The following is a 16,461-nucleotide window of genomic DNA, read 5'->3' as shown; positions in this document are numbered from 1 at the left end:
TTACACAAACACATACGAAAACTCTACCAAATCAGTGGTGTCCAGAAGTTTTTGTTTGTGTTTAACCAATTCAAATTGCTTTCAGAAAAATTATGATCTTCAAAACTTTACCCACCATAGGGGACAGGGATGGGGGGGGGGGGCTGAAGCTTGAAATCCCTGCAGGAGCAGCTTTGTAAACTCACAAATCCAGACAGATTACTGTGTAGTTTTATCTAATCCAGGAATGTAAATAAACCGCAACAGTGCCACAGACCTTTTCAAACACTGGAATTCCTTGCTGTGGAGGATGAGCACAATACAAGTGGTCTGACATAAAAAATGTGGCGCATGCTGCTTAAAAACCATTAGCGGTATACTGGATAACTAAAATAAACCAAGAGGATTAACTGATGTTGCGGTCGCTTGAGTGATAGCACTGGCATACACACGCACACACACACACACACACACACAAATCTTTTATGGCATGAAATGTTTTCTGGCTATATACTCAGAGAAATGGAAACTTCAGAGAATGATACAGTCAACCCTATAATAGATAATAATAGTTTTTTTGTATAACTTGCATCTGTCACAGTTTGCTTCTGGCTTTCAAGTTTGCTTTGACTTGGCTATTAAGAGCAACATAAACTGTATAGTTTGTATAGTTTAGATTTTTAGGGTAGGTCTTCTACCATTTCAGGAAACATTTGGTTTCATTCATTTCTGCAAGGTGTGGAAATCTATTAGCAGAATCTTGAGCTGTGTAATCCATCACAATCTTTTTTTAGTTCCATTAGAATTGTGTTTTAATGATAATGTGACTTTGATAGAAATGAAGAGGTAATTTTTAGTGTTATGGACTTGACAACTCAAGGAAGTGTTTTTGATTGACTTTCATACTGGAAAAAAATAACTAGAATACAATGGATGTTTGCAATGGTTGGAAAAATACATCAGCAATTACAACAATGATTGCAAAATGGGCTTAACCATGGAAAACCTCTGGAAGGGTTCTTTACAAAAAAACAATAACACTTCCTCACCTGTCAAAGGAGTGAAACTGCATGGGTAACATGGCCTGGGCCTGGGCCTTGGCAGTAGGGTCTGGGTAGGACACAGGCTCCAGCCCAGCCTCCATGCCCTCCACTGGAGCTGCCACCAGGCTCTTCAGAATCTCCTTGACATTGATGCCCCTTTTGGGCTGGCTAATGCTGATAATAGAGGAGGATAATTTCAGCACCTCCATGCTGGGAGATTCAGACAGACTCTCCTGGGACTTCTTCACCTCTGAGGACAGTGTAGATATGAGCTCGTTCATGGCATCCGGCCCTCCTGTGCTGTGGTCCAGGTCAGACCCGTTAAGGATGCTCGCTACCTGCTCCTCTCCAATACCAGAGTCTGTGTGGGGAAGGGTACTTTCCATGTGGAGGTCTTCTGATGGTGCGGGATGCTCCTTGCTGCTGTCAAATGCTAGAGGTGTTTCTGTATCACACACACACACACACAGAAAAAACAGGGAGTGACAGGTAGAGACCAACATTAGCCACAGTCAAATACATGTACACTTACCCCACATGTGACCAAATTATTTTCAAAATATTCATTAAATTTTTCATTGTTACTTGTGAATTAGTAAGAAAAAAAAGGAGAGTAAACAAGCTCCCAGAGTCCAAAGTGATGTCTTTTGTTTGAACAGTCCGAAAACCCATAGTTGTCCAAATATACAATGATATGAAACAACACACATTTGAGAAGCTGAAACCATCCAGTGTTTGAGTGCTTCTGCTGGATAGACTAGTAGAGTGATTAAATTAAATTAATTAAAAAAAAATAAAATTAAAGTATTTGACAATTTCTGTCAATCCCTACACTACATATATCAACATATCACACACACTTATCATAATTAGTCTTCCTATATGCCTACTAAGATAACATAATATTTGTCAAGAGAAGCAAGAAATGGGGATTTAAAATGAAAAAATTTCATACCAACGCTAATGACTGAAATTGCATTTCAGAGCTGGCTTTACATTCCTACTCAAAGAGTAAATTTAGCATGTGAAGAAAGAGCCATGTGGCAACGCAGCTTCTTAGATCTCTCTCCAGAAGCTCTGATCCTCTGGTGAGATTATCTCTTGGTTATTCGCCGTCTATGCTAATAAAACATGAATCCTTTTCTTCACCTTCCTCCAGTCTGAAGCCCTGGGAGGCATATCTATTTAAATTATTTGAAACTGTGACAGAGGAGTCAGATAGTTGCTCCATTATTCTGGTACATAATATACTGCACACTCCATATACATGAGATGCTGATTGTGTACTGAAAATGTATTGTCTATACAGTGATTACTTGACCCAGTAAATCGTGATTTTCCCTGAAACAGTGCAGAGGTGCTTTTCTAGTCTAATTTTTGCACATCCTGACCCAGTGGTTACCTAGATGCAAGGCAGGCCATATTAATATTCATCACATGCCCCCTAACAAGGTCAGCAGGGCCTGATTTAGCCAGCAAGTCGTCTGGCTTCCTGGTCCATCAGACAATCGTCTGCCACATGCCTTCTGGAAAATTCCCCCATTTTCTGGTGAAATTTATGAAGGCGGCAGTGTGCCTCTCTCCTCCCAGCAACCTCTATGATCCCATTCTCCTCTGGTGGATTGCTTGCCTAATGGGCACTGACAGATGGGGCTGAAAATAGCAAGCCTGGCTCCACTGCCCCAAAAACCCACAGTAGTTGGTCAGCATGCTGCTGCTTTCTCATCTTTCAACTTCTCACTGCTCATCTTCTCTTTCTTTATTCTCTGTGGGTTCTGAGCTCTTCGATATTACACTTTCATATTTCCTTTGGCATCTCTCCTCTTCCTCTTGTTTCTTTTATTCACTTAAACCTTTTGTCTGAATGGAAGTTGATAAAGTATGCTCAGTCGAGCTTCTCGTAACAGCAAGCTGGCACTGCAGCAGATACTGTGTTAAACCTTTGTAGGCAGCAACTGATTTCCTTTCATGTGACTTAATGTATGATTTATGACTTGAGGCAATACTACCTTTCATTTCATAGAGAACGATGATGCCTATTCAAGTTCATAACTACGATCTCCAGCCCCGGTCTCCATTTGCTTCCACATTTAATTCTGTGCTGTGCAATTAGCAGAGCTCATGAATAAATCATATGTGAGCCAGTAGAGTGCAGGCAGGGTTTCCCTGCTATTATACTGAATGAGCTCTCAGCTCAAGCTGGCAGCAGTGTATCAGAAAGGACCAAAGACACTTAACATTCATTTATATCTGACACAGTGACCACAAGCTAAGATTAGTGGGCAGGAAGAATGGATGTAAGAAAGGTGGGGCACAGCTGTCAACACCTGTGCTGGTTGGTGAGTTGATCTCCTGACGGATGCTGCGGCCTGATTGGCTGCTTATCCTGGCAGTCTCACGCTGGGGCTCCAGGATGTCACGGTACTTAGAGACCATGAGGACAGAGATGAAGTACACCACAGCTAACGCCAGGAACTGAGCTTGTTTACTGTCATCCTGTGGAGAGAAATCACAATATGGTTAAGCCACTCTCTATTCAGACAATCACATTTCACACAATCCACTGCTGCTGCCTGAAATATTCTCAAAAATACTTCTAAAACTTGCTTTAAATTACATCCATTCAAATTTAGTGGGCTTGTGTTCAACAGACAGCAGCTCAGTGGACAATGGCACCTTTGGTGTTTCACCTGTTAACTGAAAGGTGTTAGATTGCACACCTGTTTCATTCTCTCCTCTTTGTCACAAACACATGCATGTTGTGCACATACACGTCCTACACATGCACAGACACACACATACACCTGCACTCACCACATCACGAAACACCACAGCACGCAGTCGATTGATGTCCACGTCCTGCAGAAGGCGATCAGGGTCCTTGATGGGAGACAGGTTACTAGGGACAGTCTCTATGGCTGTCTAAAGCAGAAAGATAACACAATATGACATGCTACTCTGTTCATTCAAAGCCCAATTAAACACATTGTTGTTATTACTCTTCTCTTTATATAAGGATATGTAAATGGCTAATGATGAACCTATAAATTCCTGAGCATTTGTAAGATAGTATACAAACATAGATTTAGTACAATAGGGGGCATAAGTGACGTTTAGAATAGGAAAATGAATTTAACGTCATTACACAGGTCACATCATAAGCATGGGGCACAGTTCTGTACAGTGAAATATAGACATGGATGACATTTGCAAGTGGGGGCACAGAACGCGAAGCTATGTCATCACATCCTACCTTGCTGGAAGTGACAGCATTCAGCAGGATTTCCTGAGTCTTGTGGTTGTTGGGAATGGTAGATTTATTTCCCCTGTCTCTGTGTCTCTGCCTGCATTCTAGACAGTTCCTAACGGCCACACAGCACACTGTACACACACACACACACACACACACGCACGCACACACACACAAACACACATATATATATATATATATATATATATATACAGCAGACAAATTGGCTTTCATTTCAGAGTTGAATGGAAATTAAACGTCGATAACATTCATGACCTCTTTCAAACTAATCAGTTATCTCTGATGACTATTTGTTCCAGGCTGCCAGGACAGAAGCCCAGAGTAAAATCAGCAGCCAGACTGATTTCACACTGAAGCCAGTGATGAGAAATTGCATGTTTGCAACAAGGACACTGTGAAGTCTGAAGGCTATTTCCCATCCCCCAGAGCCAACTTGGAGTCAACAGTCTAGCAAACACAGACTCGTGCACACACAGACCTACAAGTGCAAACAGATATAGAAACAGAAACTCTCACATGGCGAGACAAAAAAGGACACAAAAATACACACATTTTCTTTGCTTGCTTTATGTATATAACAAATCAACCAAAAAAATAAATTCTAACAATTGTCTATGTCTGAATATAGTAGTCATCAACTTTAAATTCAAGTGTAAAATATAAAGCATAAAAAATCTCTATTCTGTACACATTCAAACACACACAAGGAGAGAGAGGACCATGGAGTCCTATGGGACCCGCCAATGACAAACACAAAAGGCTACAGTTTGGAAAGAGCACTCAATTGTACTGCAAATTATTCACTATCCTTGTTCTAAATTCTAAAATGATCATCCTGTCATTTTCTACTGCAGCAAAACCCTGCACATTTTCCAATTTAGTACACAATTAGCAAAGGACTCTTAAATTAATTAGCGTTGCTGATCAAACAGAGGATTTTCAGGGATTAGAGTAATTATTAGAGTGTGTGAAGAGAATATTGTCGTGGCATTTTCTAGCTCATCAGTTTTGCAGTGTAACTGGCAAAGGATGCAGTTTACCTCCCAAAACCACATAAAAACACTGCAATTATTTCACTTCCCCACTGCAGTGACTGACATTCACATCACAGCGGCAAACACACAATCATAATCTTACCCAGTCTGAGGCACTGACGCATCAGGCCACCAGAGGACATGTTCTTCTCAGCCTCGATCTCACTAAAGTTGAGGGAGCTCGAGAACACCAACACGTCTACCATAACCATGAGACGGGACAGGAAAGTGATGGCGGTCTCTGAGGACATGCCCTGCGTTGCCTCGATGTTGTCCAACTCCGTCTTGCACAAGCAACAAGAAAGACATCAGTCACATAAAACAAAAGTGCACATGTATCATCTATCTATCATGCATCAATATCACAATATCATCTATGCCACATTCTCACATTCTGTAGTTGTGATTAAAGCATTATGGTTTAACCGAAATATGCAATAAAAGATGGAAAGAGGGTCATATTAGACATATCAACACAGTGGGTGCTGCTGAATTCAGGACCAGCCACTAAGACAGTGCCTGGTCAGGAGGAGGCAGCAGCATGGGCCATCATCTTTATGTGAGGGTGCGTAGGGTCTTGCCGTATCACTGAGGAAGCAGTGATAAAATCCACAATTGTAGAAATTGGTAGAGGGTTTAATCTGAGTCCATTAGACTATCCAAAAACACATCAGGTGATATTCTGTCAAATACTAGTTTGGGGGTTGAGGTAAAGCATGCACTTTTTTGTTAGCTGTCCTTTTCTTTGTGTTGGAAGATGGAGAGGTTTTCTAAGGAAAATATTTGAGATGCCATCTGAATCAGTCCAGAGCGATTTTAGATTTTCAGATCTATGTAATAAGTATTAAGCACAAATGGGTTGTGAATACTGTGGGAAATTAAGAGAGAGAAATTAAAATTCCATACTGTTAATAAAAACCTTGGCACTCAAGATATGCACAGACACAATAAACAAAAGCAGATGATTAAAATCAATTTCAGGTAAGCCTGGAAATTAAATTTGAGAATTATAGCAGACTGATAAAAGCAACCATGAATGACATACATAAAGTTAATTACAAATATATGAAATTGTACCAAACTGATGTCCTCAACATTAATTGTAGCAAAGTGAAGCTGAGCAAATAAAGGTACACCCAGTCAATAAACGCAAACAAGTCTTATTTCCCACAGGTACATACTATACAGTAGTAAGGACAGACAACCTTAGATCAAGCGGTCATGAAAAACTACCACTAGATGGCGATATTCCTCTACAGTGAAGAGAGTGAGGCGCACTTACAGTAGGAGAGGTGGCCGCTGACAGAAGGGGCAAGATGCCTCCACAAGCGATAATGATGTTGTCTACCATTTGTGAGATGAGGTGGATAGTGTTGTGGACAAAAATAATGTTCTCATTACTATTAACAAAGTCCATGACAGATTTGGTGGAGTGGCTGCAGGGGAAGGAGGGAAAGAACTGGATTATTATGGGTACAAGCATTTTTCACATCATGTAAATCATGTTAATTTCTCCGTGAATTTAACGAAAAATATTTATATATTCCATATGCAAAAAAAAGCCACATCATTCAATAAATTTCTCAAAACAGCAATAAAATGTTGTGTTAGTTCTGATATGGAAGGACTATCACGACACGCTCCCTCTGTCTCTTTCAAGCACACATAAAGCACTTCACACACCTCCTCCACACATGGACGTCACTCTCCAGTGCAAACAGCAGGTCAGTGAGCAGTCTCTGGTGCATGGCTGACCATTTGAACTCTGGGATGCGGAACATGGTGGTGCGTGGGCCAGGGCTGAACTGACGTCGCTGTTCCTCGGTCATGGGCATCCCTCTGAACCCCAAGTCCACGCGTATGTCCCTCTCCATCTGAGTGGCCAGGCGGCCATGCAGACTCTGACAGGAGACCAATTAATCAGTTTAAAACAGTATCATGAGATACTGTTTACAGACTAGTTGCTAATCATATTCTTCTGTCAAGATCAATAGTGCAGTCTTAATGAGAGATAATGCTAATGTCATACTATTCACTAAGAATGATGAATTGCCAGATAAAAGTGTGTCCTCAAATAACCTCTTCCTGCCTGCAGGTAAAGGAAAAATACTCAAGCTCAATGCAACCTCTAAATGTAAGATGAATGAGTCAGCAAGGTCCTGCAAAAAAAAAAAAAAAAAAAAGCCTGTCTAAAAAGCAGCAGTGATGAATTGAACATGAGCAATTATGCAACAGCAAAGAAAAGTTTAAAAATAAATCCAGCCTCCCACTGGTCCTCCATCAGTGACCCAGTCTAGGCAAAAGACTATGACCTCTGAGAAAGAGCACAGCTCATATGAGAGAAGGGGAGCAATCAACAATTCCCAGGCGATCGTTGCAGAATAATACTTTGTCTATTTCTGCCCTGCTGTTGGCTCATTCAACTATTCCAGCAGCCCACTTTCCTGAGTCTCAGAGGGATGTTGCCTGATGTGCACCAGGCCATTCTGTCCCTATTACAACCAGAGTTGGGCAAGGGAATGATCCCTATGGGTTTGTTAATATAGAACTGTTCACTAAAGGTCAACACAAGCTCACAATGGCAAACGGCTTCTCTCCTTGCTTTCCACTCTGTGACCCTGGTGCTGCTATGTTTCAGCACTGATGATCCTCTACTGTAATTTTTCCCTCTGGCTAAGCTTTGCTGTTCTAGTGAAGTCAGTGAACTTTCACTATTTCTTTCATAAGAAAGTCTGAAAATGGGAAGACCGACTTTTTCTGTGCTGGATATTACCAAATAACTCAATTTACATCAACAATTATTTTACTTAGGACAAACCTGTGTGGTGGCTGTTGTCTGAATCTTCTTCTCCTTGTCTTTGTTATCATCTGATCTCTCTGTGTCAGAATTGTTGCTTGCTGCATCTGCTGCACTGCCGGTCTTAACAGTCAAGGGGTCCCCTTCAGATGCCGCTGCAGCTTGGCCCTCACTGACCTCTAGGCTTTTGGAGGAGGCCTCAGTGTCTGTACCAGCCACAGAGCTAATGCCCTCCAGGGCTGCCTGTAGTTCATACTCATCCTTCTCCAAGATACTGGGTAAGGAGCCAAGCTCAGAGCTGCCTGTCATGTGTGCAAGAAGGCCCAGTTCAACACTGGCACTGGTGTGCACTGGAGGCTCTGGGCTGGGCAGGACCAGAGGCTCTGCTGGACTGAGATCAGGCAGCAGCTTATCCTCCATGCTGCCTACCACCTTGCCGAACAGGAAATTGTTGCTATTAGGGATGGCGCCCTTGTCATCATCAAGAGTAATGAGAGGGGGTGCATTTTGGTCATCCATGCTGCCCTTTGGCAACAACCCACTGTTAACATTACTGTTGAGCTTTTCCACAGCAGCACAATAAACATTATCCAACAGAGAATCCACCTCCACCAGTGCTCCATTCTCAGATACTCCCAGACTTTCAGAGGACAAGTCCATATCATCTATCTTAACCTCTGTAGCCTCCACCTTTTCAGCCTTGATGTCCACCAGAAGGTCATGAACTTCAACCTTGACCCCATCTACCGGACCCTCTGTTGCTCTAAGACCCTCCTCTGGCCCCTTCCCTTCAGCCAGCAGGTTGTGCGAGTCTGCACTCTCATAGTCCTTCTCACTCTCAGGTGTCTGAGAGTTATCGTCCATTTCTCGGATCTCAATCGCGCCCTTGATGCCAGAGGCCTGCGCAGACAGACCAGAGATGGTGCTGACGAAACCCTTCTTCCCTTTCTTAATATTCTCCTCCTCCTGACGCTGATACTCCTCATACATCTTAGCCAAGTACTCCTTATGTGCCTCATATGTCACCTATAAAAAGGGCAGACCATGTCAGCCACATATTTATAACGAGAAGATCAATTAAGAAGAAGCTTAACAGTTAGGGAAAAACATATAGGAATATCTGGCTAAACAGCAGAGGTCAGTGTTTCCTCTTTGTTGCACAGTATAGTACTCACCTTAGAATGGGCAATAGAGAGTGTGTCCACCCACACACGCCACCCTCCCCACTCATACTTGATGGCATGGTAGAGCAGAATACGAAAGATGTTGTACACCATCTCAGTGATCTTCTGCTCCTCAGAGTTTTTAGGGTTGATATAGCCAAGAGAAAACATCCAGTCCTGCCATACGGAGCACTGAAGCAGACACCTGCAACAGGCATCAACAAATACAACCTGCCTTACATAAGCCAGATAGTTTGGGTAATTTAAGAAAACTCTTTTCTCCTTGCCTTTAGCAAGTTTAATTGATGTTGATGGGAAAAAGGAATGATTTTCTACAACTTTCTACTTTGACTTTTTCCACCAAAATTAAACACGTTTTAGGATAACTATTCTGTTTCTGCTCAGCACCTTTCTTTGTGTCAAAAGAACATACAGGTGCTATTTGGCATTTTGTTATTCACATTATAACAGACTATTTTGATCATTTGGCCATTCATATATTATATCCTTCATTTATTTGGTGGAAGTAAGTCAGGAAACAATATGACAGCCAACACAGAAAAGGGGAAAGCAAGTGAAAACCAATTAAGTGGTGGGGGGGGGGTTGTTTCAATTCAACAGTGTGACTTGACTAAGCACTTTCTGCCTATTGATTTTAGGCTAATTATGTGACTGATTTAGGTCAGTGGTTTCCTAAGACTTGTAATTTAAATGCAATATGTTTTAAAGTGTGTCTTTCAGAAGGAGAGACAGGGTGTGAGAGTGAAAATGAGAGAAAGCAGGAATGAGCAACTGTCAAATCTGACACAGAAACATCTGCTGGAAAACATGTGCATGTCTATGGATGATTTAGCATCAATATGAGTCTTGTTAACAGGGCACGAGGAGGAGGAATAGTGTGTGTGCGTGTTTTTTCTCTCTTTCTTTGATACATAAATCAGGAGGATAAACGAAGGAGTGGCTGAGTAAAAGACGGTCTAAGTTCCGCTCACCGTCTGTTCTCTCGGCTGTTGGTGAACAGTTTGATCATGTCTGAAAGGAAGAGCCGCCGAACCTCCATCAGCTCCGTGCTGGGGGCGGAGCTCTTCAATAACGTGGCTACCACCTTGAGAATCACTGATATGACACGCACGCAAACACAAACATATACACACATTTTCAGTTTTACCAGAGAACCGAGTGCTTCAGAGGGAACAAAATTCAATGTGACACATAACAGGCTTACTTGGGTTCTGAATCTTGACAGTGGCGTCGGGCTCAGGGTGAGGTTTGTGAACTACCTGTGTGCACACCTGCTCTGTCAGAATCTGACGCGGGAAGCAGTGAGAAAAGAATGATCGGTCACACATTCTGTGCACAGACCAAAGGTGCAGCAATGTTGGGACATTTCAGAGGAAAATGTTTTGTTACCTCGTACAGAGTGTTGTAGGTCGTCACGGTCACAGTGTTGGTGTGCAGCATGAGCCTCTCTCCCAGCAGAGTAAAGAGGCTGTGTGTGTGCATGATCTCTACCTTCCTCCTGTGGATAAACACACACAGACATAATGGTAAAGTGCCTTGTTTAGAGCTCCCTAAGCCACTGAAAGGATCAGTGAGTCCCGTCAGCTTGCTTTCCTAGTCTCACCCACAGGGAGCTGGGCTCTGGAGACAAGTGTCAGGAACTGCCTGCTGTCATAAATTGGGGGAATTTTGTTGGAGGTGTGTAGGATAACGAAGACAGCCTGTCACTAGGAATGGCTCCAAGATATAACGGAGGCACACCACAGGTGAATGGGTTCAACAGTGACAAACTACTTCTGCAAACAGCATAAGGACTGCTGTCACAATGCTATGCCAAAGCTGCTGCAACCGCCTCAAGAAGAGTTGGGACTTTCCTAATAAGTCGACAATTTTTTTGCATTTTGCAGAAGCTGGCAAATTGGACACTTAGGAGAAGAGTAGTATTTCTCACAACTGTATAAATATGGAAATTTGTGAGAAAAGGGCAGACTGATGATGTACGGCAAGCTGAGGTAGAACTTGTACAAGACTGCTCAACCAACAAGGTACAGTGGGAGGAGAGACATTTTTGTAAAGGCTTGCATGAGTGTAAATCCAGACTAAGTCACTCTCAATAAACAGTTAAAATTGTCTAAATCAAGACAATGTGAAAATGAATACACTCTGTCAATTATCAGAAAGCCATAAAATCACCAAAGCGTGGAAAAAACATGTTTAATTCTTCATGAGTTGCAGTAGAGCTTATAGAACTAGGATGGTGCTTTAAAATGTATGAAAGCTATTAAATTGAGGGCTGAAAGGCAGGCTTTCATGAAGCCCTCCTGTCCCTGGAGGATATAGGCCTTTCACTTGCGCCTGGGGCAGTCTAGCATGGGCTTATGGCTGCCCTTTCCTTCCATTCTGTAGGCACCAGTAACACCACAACACCTGGTGCCCCACCATTGCAAGCACAGACAAATCCTCTCCCTGCATCCTGCATTTTGAATCATAGGCTCTCCACCCATAGGCATTCTCTCTTTCTCCTCACCAATGTGCAGCATAAAGAGGATATGCTGACATCCTACTACCTATTTTATTATTTATTTCAGTCTGCGGGACAGTAACTTGGACCTCTTCCACCATTCTCGTATGTGAAGTAATGGTTTCAGGGCACAATGCCAGGAATTCAGGTGTTCAACAAAGACGTGCACCGTAATTTGCAAAACTGGCATGCAGTCAAAAGTTTTTTTGGCTCTTCTAATTGCACACTTTTTCAAAGGAGTGGCAGGGCCAGATGAATCATCTCTCTGAATGTAAAAGCTGCTTCATGAATTTTCAGTTCCTAAGCTAATAGCCTTTCGCAACGATGTTAACCTGGTCGTTGCAGGGATGACAACACAGAGCAGATAACAGCATGAGGCATGTAACAGACATCTGACGATCCATTAATCTGTAGACTATCCAGTATACAAACACTTAAAGTGTGTAATTACAATCTATGACACAGCTATTCAAATTGGTTACTTACTTGTGGCCCAAATGCTTGAGGAAGTAGCCAAGGACTTTGAGGGATTGTACTCGAATGCTTTCACTCTTAGAGGCCATGAGCTTGTAGATTACCCTGGAATAGACACAAGAAGCAAAAGCTGGCAACAGCACACTGTCTTGACAGAAAAAAGTATAGCCCTGCTGATGAAAAGGCCCTGCGCTGGTTAGCTGACAACCACTTTCTTTCAGGGAGAATTTACATGAGCATCAAATGAATGCCCGAATGAAAGCAGCAGCCTTTCCACAATGAAGTCCTTAGAACTCACAAGTAGTGCTACAGTGTGTGCATTTATATTTTATAGGATCACATGGGGTAAGTTTGATCATCCATGTCATATCATGAAATCAATATGTTAATATTGTTACTTCTCCATGCATAGTTTTTTTTTCTCCCCGAGCTTATGAATTATTCACGTGTCTCATAGGCACACAGCAACAGCACAAGGTGCTTCGTTTTATTTTGCGAAATCACCTCTTCATTTTGTGCCTGAAGAGCGAAGGGACTGTGTCTTCCCCTGAGGAGCTTACCGTATTCCATTTCTCTGGTCAAAAGCAGGGATCATGGACGCTGGATGCTCCGACATGAGGGCTACTACCAACTGCAACACATCATGCAGATTCTCATCCTGCACACAGAGAAAGATGTCGAGAGAGAAAAAGAAGCAGGTCAAAAGAGAAAATACTGTCTTTGTTCTTTGCTGCCGTTGCACTTACAGAGTCTTAGCAAACACATAATGTATGTGCCTTGCAATTGTATCACCTGCAATTGAAGAATACACCTGGGGCCCTGGAACACCTTACAATAGAGCAGGGGCAGTGGCTGGCCGTTGCTAATCAAAATGATTCATTCATCTTGCTGGGCAGGAAAAAATAAACTAAAAAATAAACACCTAGAATAGCGACTAGAATATGAAATGTGACCTTAAAGATTATAGTGCAGCAAGTGGCACACTAACATACTGAGTGAATTCACTTGGAGCAGGGACAGAATCTCATGTACCTCGTGCATTGTCAACAAATAGTTCAGGATGCTCTGCAGCTCATCCTCCTTCACACCTCGGTCCTGAAAGAATGCAAAAATAAAAAAAAGGTAAACAATTAAATGATGTGCCAGGCAAATAATTGGAGAAGGATCGTAGCATTTCAAAACATACAAAACGGTCTGCTGTATATTCGGACAAAAAGCATCACAGTATTTTTCAGTTTCATACAGCTGAAAAGAGGGTCCTGGAAATTACTGGAGGAAGAACACTAAAGGTTTCGGCCTCCAGTGTGTTAACCTTTATGTTGTGCTTTAATTGGTTGTACAATTAATGTGTGAGGATTTAGGTTTCTATAACAATACAGATTGAAGAGCTAGATAAGTTGTATCTGCCTTACGTGCCAAGCCTGTTTTCTATCCAGTGTTAAAATTCCTCTTATTTCTGCCATGCCCTGGAAAACCTGTTACACAGTGTGGCATGAGAATTATCTGCAGAGATTTGGCATGCTGGGATGTGGGCAGCAATACACTGATTGAAACTGTGCAGTATAAAACATGAAAAGAAACAAATCAAATGTGCACTATGTAGCCCAGCACTCTAATGCCGCTGTTAGTGACGAGTTTATCATTTATCTTTTAAATAATCAAATAGATTTAGTCAGTAAAACGACACAATTACTAAAAATACCTGTCATACAATTCCAGAGCCAAAAGGGACGCCTTATCAGGGCTAACTTTGTTTGATAAAGTCAGCAAGCCAAGAGGGAGTCAATTAGAATAAACAGAAGCAAAGAAAATCATCATCAATTTGTCTCATTCAAAAAGCTGGAAGCATCAAATGTTAAATGATGAAATAATTATCAAAACTGTCATTTATTAATTTTCGCTTGACTGACTAATGAATCCATTAAATTAGTTTCAGCACAACTGGTTTTCTTCAAGGCACACTTTCGAGAAAAAATAATAAATAAATAAATAGCACTGAATTTATTAAGGAGCAGATCGGCAGAACGTTTTAAAGGACAACACAGGGAGACTTGACAATCTCCATATTTTCTCCCCGCAGCTCAAAATCAAGCCGTGTGAGGGGCTGCGAGGCATGAAGACAGGTGGGATATACCTTCAGGATGAGTTGCTTGAGGAAGAGAAGCATGAACGCCCGCAGAGAAATTATTTCTTTCTGGGTCGGCCTTGGACCATCTGTAGATGGAGAGAGAGAGAAGCAATGAAACTGGAACCAAATAAGATATCTTTCCAGTCCCCTCTATATTTTTGTTTTTACTGGCAATTTTATTCTTGGTGCATTTTAATGATCTAGTTACTTATTTTATGTTTTTTTGATGGCTAATGAAACATTTCTCTCATTGATGTCTTGTGTTCACCTCCTTTGAGCTTTTGAAAAAAGCAGAAAAAACATCTGCTTTGTACTGATGCACAGGATTCACCATGAATGTTCATTCAATTCAAATTCAGAATATATATTTTAGTTACACAGCCTGCTTGGCGTTTAGGAGGGGGGCTTTTGTTTATTAAACCCAAATGTATTTATCATTCATGCTGCATCCAAAGTCTGTGTATCCCAGATAGCCTCGGTCACAGCATAGCACCCAGGCAGCAAGCCCAAGGTCACCATAGTCACACCTGCCCATCACACTGGCCAACATCTCATTAAAACTACCCAGAATGCCTGTACCGACTTCAGGTCACTTTAGCACTCTGAAGTTAGATGAGTGGTTTCCCACCTTTTTCTTTATGAAGCCTCTTTTCTGTCATTATGTAAACAACCTCTGACTAAGTGACAGATTTTCTAGATGTTTCATATCATATTCAATGCATAACAATAGCAGTATGGAACAACTGATGAACTGCACATATAACCGAAATAGTGAATGTAATAACTGCAGTAATTTTGAGCAAAATTAGCAATTTGCATGAATTCTGAGCAGATTATTTCGTGTGAATATTGCACCACAGATGATGTATTTTTAGGAACTTTTTCTACAGTTCTTGGTCTGTATTTTTTAGGCTGTTTAGAAGAGAGTGAAGGCTGTTAATATAGCTTGTGTTCAGGTCTTCACTTTGTATATCTTATAAATAAACAAAATTTGAGGCCTATAACACTAAGTAGGCCTTGCAAGGCCAGTTAGAGAATCAGTGAGTTAGACTCCCATTGCAATCCTTTCCTGTCCTCATTTTAAAATCTGATGGGCTCAACGCTGTCAGAAGGTGTAGGTGTGCTGTGCAAATAAAGACGAATGGCAGGATATGGCAGAAAGCATTGATTAACTGTCATATCACAGAGCTGCTGCTGTTGTATTGGTTTTGTTGGCACAAGAATTAATTTCGGCATGGCTAGATCCTGTTCAATATGCTGAGCTCTTTTGTTTGCAACCAAAAAATGTTTGCACGTGCACTCAGTAAGCTCACTAATGGGCTGCAGCAACAGGCAGATCAATACAACACAGAGCTATTCAGTCAGACACATCAGCAAGTACCGGATATGGCATACATGTCCCCTTAAGATTAGCAATGCTATCACTGTAGCACAAAGGTAAAACATGGCACACATTCATTCATATCTTATTCATCCTGCATAGACAGGTATAAACAAACTGACAAAATCTTTTCCATTTGCAGAAGTATTAAATGACCGGGCCCAAATAAATCAGCAAAAGCCTTTCGGAGAAAACTGGTCACTTTGCCCAATGTCTTTCTTCTGTTCTCAGCTCTGATGAACTCCAACCTCAACCTTGGCTGGACACATGTTCACTCTAAATGGGGACAGTGCCATGATGACAGATACGATGGCGGCAGACACCTGACCATCCTGCTGCTTCAACAGCCAGTCAATGTAATCAATGATGAGGCTCCCTGAGGTTGCAGGACGACGGCGAGTGCTGCTGCATCCAGACACTGATTAATAGAGTGAGAGAGGAAAACCCAGTGCAGGGACACAGCCTGACATGGAAGGGATGATAAGGACATTATTACCGCAGCCACTGCATGCAAGTTATTCACGACCAATTATGCTCAGCAGCTCTGCACAGCTCTTGTTTCTCACTCACATATTGCTTTGCTTTCCGCATCCCAAGGGCACAAGGAGAAGGTGAAGTTCATTGAAAAACAATTTATGTCCATGTGATTAATGCAGGTATCTAATTTCAT

At 41.8% G+C, this 16,461-nt stretch overlaps 1 protein-coding gene across 4 annotated transcripts in view; it reads right to left on the bottom strand.

Annotated features, from left to right (window-relative positions):
- The window catches only part of nbeab (neurobeachin b), a 183,761-nt gene that overhangs the window by 99,089 nt on the left and 68,211 nt on the right, over positions 1-16,461 (bottom strand). For 2 of the 4 annotated variants that reach the window (XM_041941459.1, XM_041941456.1), the window contains exons 14-29: positions 14,417-14,496; positions 13,315-13,377; positions 12,843-12,940; positions 12,295-12,387; positions 10,698-10,806; positions 10,513-10,594; positions 10,280-10,403; positions 9,300-9,492; positions 8,146-9,150; positions 7,011-7,228; positions 6,610-6,763; positions 5,431-5,611; positions 4,276-4,403; positions 3,837-3,902; positions 3,350-3,518; positions 1,029-1,467 (exon numbers count right to left, since the gene is read on the bottom strand). In XM_041941459.1, coding sequence (XP_041797393.1) covers positions 1,029-1,467; positions 3,350-3,518; positions 3,837-3,902; positions 4,276-4,403; positions 5,431-5,611; positions 6,610-6,763; positions 7,011-7,228; positions 8,146-9,150; positions 9,300-9,492; positions 10,280-10,403; positions 10,513-10,594; positions 10,698-10,806; positions 12,295-12,387; positions 12,843-12,940; positions 13,315-13,377; positions 14,417-14,496 — 3,202 coding nt within the window. Of the gene's footprint in view, positions 1-1,028; positions 1,468-3,349; positions 3,519-3,836; positions 3,945-4,275; positions 4,404-5,430; positions 5,617-6,605; positions 6,764-7,010; positions 7,229-8,145; positions 9,151-9,299; positions 9,493-10,279; positions 10,404-10,512; positions 10,595-10,697; positions 10,807-12,294; positions 12,388-12,842; positions 12,941-13,314; positions 13,378-14,416; positions 14,497-16,461 lie in introns of all 4 variants that reach the window. The other 2 variants (XM_041941458.1, XM_041941455.1) reach the window with 2 other exon arrangements.

This window comes from Chelmon rostratus, chromosome 7 (genome assembly GCF_017976325.1).
Source record: "Chelmon rostratus isolate fCheRos1 chromosome 7, fCheRos1.pri, whole genome shotgun sequence".
NCBI lineage: Eukaryota > Metazoa > Chordata > Actinopteri > Chaetodontiformes > Chaetodontidae > Chelmon > Chelmon rostratus.
This window is presented reverse-complemented; position numbering and strand designations above follow the sequence as displayed.